The sequence below is a fragment of the Manis javanica genome, chromosome 16 (assembly GCF_040802235.1).
Source record: "Manis javanica isolate MJ-LG chromosome 16, MJ_LKY, whole genome shotgun sequence".
Taxonomy (NCBI): domain Eukaryota; kingdom Metazoa; phylum Chordata; class Mammalia; order Pholidota; family Manidae; genus Manis; species Manis javanica.
Window position 1 is genome coordinate 53,153,438 of NC_133171.1, and position 7,796 is coordinate 53,161,233.

Here is a 7,796-nt window from a genome sequence, read left to right on the forward strand (position 1 = left end):
CCCAGCCCAAGCAGTTAAGAAAATAGTTCACCTACTCCCGTAAGTCCTTTGTCAAGCACATGGCAGGGGAACCCCTACTTACCTTAATTCCACCCATCCACTATTGTTAATGACTAAACCCCACACTAAAGATGGGAACTTCCATCAGAAACTTATGCTAGAGTAATACAGGTATATAGATTCTCAATAAATTTAAACTGTATCAAGGGTACATGCTCAAAATGTTTTACTAGTGGGAGTTGAAGCTTCAATTTTAGCAGTAGTTGTTTGATACCACTAGGTCAGCCCTGTCCAACAGAGCTTTCTGCAATGATGGAAACATTGGACAGTTCCAACACCTCTGGTCACAAGTCGCTAGTTCATGAAATGTGACCAGCCCAACTAAGCCATAAGTTCTATGAACACAGCTCCAGAATTTACACTGGGAAGCAGCTGGGATTTCATTGGCCTCCTCAGGCCAAATCTCCAAAACTGGCACCCCTACCCTTTTGGCCCTATGTTCATTTCATGAAGGTGACTATCCCAAAGTCTTGGTGCAGGAAACTGATGTAGGCTAAAAGCTCCTTTTTTCTCCTAGGGTAGGATTTTTGCACTCACAAGGTGCTCAGTAAAGGCACAATAGCATGTCTCTGCATGGACAACACTTAGAAACCACACGTTAAGACAAAAGGTTTTTATTCAAAAAACGCCAAGTATAAAAAAAAAATAAGATCTCTTTTATTCCCCTGTACAGTATTTCACTCAGATAAAACCAGCAGGCTACATGCTGCTCAAAACACAGCCCCAGAGAGGATCCGGAAGGCACACCATCCAGAACTGCTTTTCATATATCTATCCTATATACACAAGTCAGCAACACGCCTCCCAGCCACCCGCAGAACCCACACCCACACGGTTAAAGCAGGCAAGGGGCCCTGCAGCAGTGAGGGAGTCGCAGCAGCTGTCCTGCCTAAGTCCCGTCACCCTACCAACAGAGCAGGCGTTGTAGCCCTCCCCAGAGAGGTCCCCAAGTCAGAGGAGGAAAGGAGGAAAGAAAACAATGGCAGCAGCTGTGGAAGCTTGGAGTGGGAAGGGAACCAAATAAATAAATAAATAAATACATAATGTTGACCTCCAGGTTAGAATGCGCATCTTTCAAAAAAAAAGTAAAATAACTTAAAGGCAAAATTAAAAAATTAGATCAACTACAATCCTCTTATACACTACCATGCCACTGTACACACATTTACAGTTTTTCTGTTGATTTGCATTGTTTGTGCATTTTTGTGTGTGTGAGGTCTTGGCTTTGAGACAGTTAAGTAAAAACCAAAAAGGAAGACCAGTTCACTCGGTTTTACTAAAGGAGGCAGAATAAGGGCAGGTGGCTCAGCGTTTGGCCCTGCAGCCTCTTCCATGGCACCTTTCATGTGAAGGATGGGGGGAGGGGGATGGGAGAGAAAAAGAGGGAACCAAACCCAGGCAGATTTTTGGAGAAGCAGCAGGTAAAAGAGGCAAGTTCAAGTATTTCTCCCAGCACAGCCGGAGTTCCCACAGAAGGCACTCAGAAGAGTCGGAAGAGGTGACAGGGACTTAAAATGGTGCTAGTCCTATCCCACCCCAACCCATTTCCCCCTACCCGACCCACCGCGGCGTTCAGCAGAACTCGTGATGAAGGGAACAGTTCCATGGCAGGGTTCTGACCCGCTCCCACCCCCCACCCCCAGGAATTTGCAGAGTCCAGCAATGCTGGACCCCTATGAGAAGGAAAGAGCATCTACAGGAGGAGCTGAGGCCTAGGATGCCTGGAGCGAAGTCTCTCCCCACCACTGTTGGGAGGCAGCCTCCAGGGCCTTGGGTCTGGAATGAGTTGTAAATGTTGTTCCTGTATCAAGCACTGTCCTGCTTGGTGAGAAGTGTCACTGGTACTCGGGAAACTGAAAACAAGCTTCCCCTCCCTTGAGCATCTGACAGGGAGGGAAAGACCTGCCAGAAAAGCTGCTATTTGCTGGGCCCTGGTGACAGGCTGTGGAGATGGATCTCAGCTGTTTCCTGGGGCAGAAGGACATCTTGCATCCATGGATGGTTCTGGATTTCTTCAAAGGATGGCCGATCTGATGGTCTCAGGGCCAGGCACCACCTAATGAGGTGCTGACACTCTGCAGAAAACAAGACAGACACAGGTTATGACTGACTCAACTTGTCTGTGCAATGCAAAGGTCTTCCTAATTTGCTTCTCAGGGGCCCGCAGGCCTGCTGTCCAACAAAGAGAGTGAACTTTCTAGAACCCATATTCTTCAATGGGAAGGTATTAACACCTGGATCCTCCAGTCTGCTTTCAGCTAAAAACAGCTCCCCCACCTCTTAAACCTGTGGTTTTCAAACTTCAATAGCTGGGGCCTTTCCTATGACACCACTCACCAGAAATAGGAAGGATGACAATGATAAGGGATTTTGATGAGACATCACTGAGGTGATTCAATTCACCTACCAACTTACAAATATGACTACCACCCACGATGAGGTCACCAGTACCCCAATATTTAGAGAGCCTGCATTAGGGGTGAAGGCTCAGAGGCCTCAGATTTTTTACTCCTTGGGCAAGGAGCTGAGGGATTAAGACTGTTGGTATTTAAAAAAAAAAAAAAAAACATCAGCAAGACTACATGGTCTTTTTGATATTCCCACACATGCTCTTCCTCTGACCTCCCAAGAAATACTCAAATTAAATTCCTGGAAGCCAACTCTCAAGTGTGAATCACTGGCCTACAGAGCCTGCTAAGCAAATGGTTGTGTCTCATGGAGAGTGAAGCTCCCCAATTCAAATATTGTTCCCTGAGGACTAACAACAGCCTTGGATTCCTGCTTCTCCTCAACAAGGGGCTTCCCAGAAGTTACCTGAAGAGACCCTCTGCCTGAAGAAAACTTGTCCCCTGATGATCTCCTCATCATGCTCAAAAGGAATATCTCCACAGACCATATCGTACAGCAGGATCCCCAGAGACCAGACGGCCGCCGACCTGCCGTGGTAGCGATGGTAGCGAATCCACTCTGGAGGACTATACACTCGGGTCCCTGTGAGCCAGGGGAATAGGAAGGGAACAAGATTTTAGCAAAAATAAAACACAAAGCAACTGACTCTCAAAAAAAAAAAAAGGCACCTTTACTTCTCAGGAGCTGGGTAAACTCCATTCTCCCCTCAGCTAAAGAAAAAAGGAGTGGATGTGCAGCTTGGCATCTCTCCAACCCAAAGCATTACCCACCTCTCTACCAGCCCAGACCATAAACTGAAATTCTTCACAAATTGCTCCAAGAAGCAAACAGGGCTGGCTGGAGACCCCAAGCCTGAGGCCTGTGTGTGGTAGGACCACCCGCAATAGGAAGCAGGGATGAATGCCTACACAATTAAAGGAGGTATCCCACAATCCTTAAACTGCGTTAAATGTTGCCCAGGAGCCGGGGTGAGATTCTTATCCCAGATATAATTCAGGCAAGGACACTTGCACAACATCTTAAGTCACGGTGCCCTTTGGGAGGCCTTCCTCCCTACCCTCTGATCTGAGCCCAGGGGCAGACACTCACACCCCTTCCTCCTCACACTGAAAGGCAGACAGGAGCTGCAGGGCTGGTTTCAGACCACGTGATTCCTGTTTACAAACTTTGAGTTGTAAAAAAAAAAAAAAAAAAAGCAGGGGCCATCCCGCTGGTGCTCACCAGGGGGCAGAATAGACTAGAAGGAAAAAACATGGTTGGACCTAGCCAGCCATTAACTGTTAAATACAAAAAATGCAGCCCAACCCAGCGTCCTCCAAGGGCAAATAAACACAAACCACAAGCCCGAGTCACAAGTTGTTAAAGGCTGTCGTTTGTTAGGTTAAGCCGCTCAGATGATGACCCACCCTCCTTTGCTTTGATCTTAAGCTCTCCATCCCATCTTTTCTCAAAGAACCCGCTCCAAGCCCCTCCCTAGGATACGTTTTCATCCAGAGGAGACACCCAACTAATTTTCAAAGCAGCAAGAGATCTTATTTCACAACATTCGTTCGCGATTCCCTCACCCCTCACACACAGAAAATCCAACAAAATGAATTATTTAGTAAACTGTTTCTATTCCTTATCCGTCTCTCGATTAAAGGGGAGAAAAAACAGCTCTAGAAACTACCTTAAAGAAAACTCCCTCACAAGGCAAAACAAAAATTACAAAACCGGCGTCAATTTTCATCTCTCCCCCTCCCACCTCCCACCTCCCACCTCCCTTTTCCCACTCCCATCCTTTTACTGGCGGGGAAACTGGGTCAGACTTCAGAAATCTGGGCTACGGCCGGTTGCCCACAACCTCTTGTTCATGGAGGAAAGCTTGAATGCCACTTAGAAAATAAAAGCATGCCAGAAACATTACAGGTTCAGCTGGCTTGAAACCCCCGGCTTTACTACACTAGGAAGCTCTCCTTCGCCCCACCCCTGCTAACCTCGAGCCAGGAGGCCCGATGACCTTTACAAAGGGCCGGAGAGGAAAGCTGGCCAAGGCCTCCAGGCCAGGCCAAGTCACCTGGGCAGCTCCCTCCCCGGCAGCTCCCTCCCCGGCCTGGCTTACCGTCGAAGTCCGTGTAGACCGTGTCCTTGAGCAGCGCCCCCGACCCGAAGTCGATGAGCTTCAGCTCGCCGCGATTGAGGTCGATGAGGATGTTCTCGTCCTTGATGTCGCGGTGGAGCACCCCGCAGCTGTGGCAGTGCCTCACGGCCTCCAGCACCTGCCAGAAGAAGCTGCGGGCCAGCTCCTCCTGCAGGGCCCCCCTCTCCGTGATAAAGTCAAAGAGGTCTTGCACCGGCTCGGGCCTCTCCAGGATCAGCACGAAACTGTCGGCCCTCTCGAACCAGTCCAGGAGCCTAATGACGCCGGAGAAGCCCGAGCTCACTTTCTTCAGCAGGACCACTTCCATGGGGACTCGGGTGCCATTGGGCTGCAGGGCCGAGGGAGTTGTGTTAGGGCTGCCGTCGGAGGATGCCCCCCGCCCATCCTGGGGGTCGCCCCCTCCAGGGCACACTCACCAACTCTCCCCAGTCGGAAATCCGGTCCTTCTCCACGTGCTTGACGGCCACCTGGAAACCCCCCCGTCTCCGTTAGGTCCCCTCGCCGGGGCCAAAACACACCCGTGCGCCCTCCCCACGGCAGGGCGTCCACTCACCGGCAAGTTGTCGGCGACACGGATGCCTGAGTAGACCGAGCCGAAGCCGCCGCTGCCCAGTAGCGGGCCCACCTGGTACTGCGACTCCAGGGGCTCCTTCTCCTTGCCTAGGAGAGAGAGGAACAGGGAACTCAGTGCCGGCCCTGAGCCCCCAGCTCCCACCCTGAGGGGATCCAACCGCTCCTCCATCAACGGGTGCGGGGGGGCACTCACCCGGCGCCAGTTTGGTGGCGTGCAGGTCGTTGCAGGGCGCGGCGCGCAGGTGGGCAAGCGAGTTGATTTTGGACAAGAGCATCCCAACCCCTAGGGTGTCGGCGCAGGGACTGTGTCTGGAGGAACTGCAGCAAGAGCTGGGGCCGGGATTGGGCGGGTAGCTGTGTCTATGGCCGGGGCTGAGGCTGCGGGTGGCGTTGCGGTTGCGGCTGCGGCTGCGGCTGGCGCGGAAGGCCGAGGGCGAGTCGGAGGACGACTGGGGGCGCTGCCGGAGCTGGCGGCTGGCGGGCACGCCGGCGGTATCAAGCAGCGCGGAGGGCGGCGGGGTGGGAGGCTCGTGGGGCTTGTGCGGCAGCGCCGCGACACAGAGAGCTCGTAGCTGCTGCTGCCGGTCCCGCCGCCGCCGCCGCCACGAAGTCCTGTCGGGCCTCCTCCGCCACCGCGGCCGCTGCAGCAGACGCCGGGCTCGCCCAGCCGCCAGGAGTAAAGGGGCGGAGCGCGCCGGCGGGGAGGGCGAGCGGGCGGGCGGGGACGGGGCGGGGCCTCTCCGGGAGGCCTAGGTGGGGAGCTGGGCTGCCTGGCAGGCCGTGGGAGGAGAGGGGGTGGGGAAGCAGCGGGGCTGGGCGACTCCCCTTGGCCTCCGCCCCGCGGGCTCTGTAGCCGCTCCCCGGCCCCGCCCCCGCCGGCGCGTCTCCAGCCAACCAGAGGCAGGCTGATCTGCATAACGCAGCGCGCCCCGCCCGCGCCCCGCCCCGCCCTCGCGGCCAGAATGGTCTACACCGCCACGACGTGGCGGGAAGGAAAAGGCGCCAAAATGGAGGAGGAGGGGCGCGGGGCGTAAGGGGGGGCGGGAGCTGGGTGTTGAGCCGCGAGGGAGGAAGGATGGGGAGGGGCGTATCGATTCAAACCCAAACAATAACAAAGCCATCAAAGGCCGCCGGAGGCCGGCTCTCAGGCTCTCGGTTGCTGGGAGGTTTTTGGGTCAAGGGCTCGAGCTGGAGCATAACAAGTTGCGCACAGAAGCTGGGCCTTTGCGTGTCAGGCGGGGAGGCCAGGCAGCCGGCGCGCCGGGATGTGAGGGACTGTGTGGGGATGCCGACGAGGGTGGTCTTTCTGTGTGACTCAGACGCGAGACCTCCAAGTAGGCTAGGGCGGGCTGACGACGCGCTGTGGGCTCGGGATGGATCGTTGGGGTTTGTGTGTTGGGGGCGCGTAGGGGGCGAAGGCTCTGCAAGATGTGAGTCACGGCGGTTGCATGGAAGGAGTGGAGGTGTCACAGGCCTGGAATAAAACTGGGGGAGAACAACGCTTATTTGGGGGAGGGGTTCGGATCGCGGTACTTATAGCCGGTGAAAAGATCGGCCCCCAGAGTCACAAGCAATTTTTTATTTTAAAAATGCAGAAGGGTACCGGTGAGTCCCGATTCCTAAGAAGTGATGTGTGTCATAGTCCCCGGTAAAGAGGAAATCACGAAACAAATGTTAGTGTTAGGATGCCAGATGCTCTCTCAGCCCCTTCTGTGAGGGCGGGAGACAGGAAAATTCCTCATCTAAAACGAGGGTGGGAGAGTGGGCTTGATTTAGTCAGCTTTCGCGTAGTATTCACCTTTTCGTTAGCGTATTATTACCAGGCAGGCAATACTGCCAATTATTGGCTGCCTCGACTCTTATCTCAAAGGAAATCCCCCTCTCCCCCACCGGGCCATGGAAACGACCCGGAAAACTGACCAATTCGACTTTCATCCTTTGTCCTTTTAAACTTGATGTAGAGTTGATAACGACATGTGCAATGAGTGAATTAAAATTATATGTAATCCATAAATTGAATTGTCAGTGGCCTAAGTAATTGAAAGCTAGGTACTGTGCATCCCATTTAAATTTTTTCAAGTTCCTGCCACTAAGAAAAATGAGGTTCCAGGATCTGTAGAGCTGCAGTTATTAATTAATTTAAATGTTTCATTTAAAGTTTTCTATAGTGATTGTTTTATAAAGATGCCCAGATATTTCACACCTTTTGTGAGTTTATAAAATATTACATATTTTCCTTTTGTTTGTGTACAGTGGTCCAACTCATTTTTAGATGACTAGGAGAAAACCCAAGGGAACAAGAAGTATTCCCTTTTTACAGATAGGAAAATGAAACATAAGTAGAATGACACAGGGTCATACAACAGCTAAGGGAGGAAGAGGTGAAATGACCTAAATTCAACTCCTGAATAGTCAAAGCTTTCCTTTTATCAAGCTCTAAAACTGTCCTTGGTACTAAGACATCAAGTATAAATGTATGTGACCCCCCTCCTTTCCTTTCTCAAGCTCTGCTAGACTATTCCCCTTGTTCCCAACACCTAACACTTTCCAGACTTTTTGTGTTTGCAGTCAGTCCATCTATTCTGACAGTGCTCTCATCACTTCCCTTTTATTT

The 7,796-nt window shown here is 52.3% G+C and overlaps 1 protein-coding gene across 1 annotated transcript; it reads right to left on the reverse strand.

The window, feature by feature from the left end:
* Positions 1–658: 658 nt before the first annotated feature.
* Positions 659–5,854, reverse strand: PIM1 (Pim-1 proto-oncogene, serine/threonine kinase). The gene is made up of 6 exons (XM_017658258.3): positions 5,376–5,854; positions 5,163–5,269; positions 5,026–5,076; positions 4,571–4,937; positions 2,875–3,051; positions 659–2,135 (listed from the first exon to the last, which is right to left on the reverse strand). The coding sequence occupies exons 1-6, from the start codon at positions 5,455–5,457 to the stop codon at positions 1,978–1,980; spliced, it is 942 nt and encodes a 313-aa protein (XP_017513747.1). The 5' UTR covers positions 5,458–5,854; the 3' UTR covers positions 659–1,977.
* Positions 5,855–7,796: the final 1,942 nt, after the last annotated feature.

Coding starts and splice junctions, on each gene's coding strand:
- PIM1 (XM_017658258.3), bottom strand. CDS start 5,457: ATGCTCTTGTCCAAAATCAACTCGCTTGCCCACCTGCGCGCCGCGCCC. Junction 5,270..5,375: donor CGCCACCAAACTGGCGCCGG/GTGAGTGCCCCC, acceptor TCTCTCTCCTAG/GCAAGGAGAAGGAGCCCCTG. Junction 4,938..5,025: donor TTTCCGACTGGGGAGAGTTG/GTGAGTGTGCCC, acceptor TCGGCCCTGCAG/CCCAATGGCACCCGAGTCCC.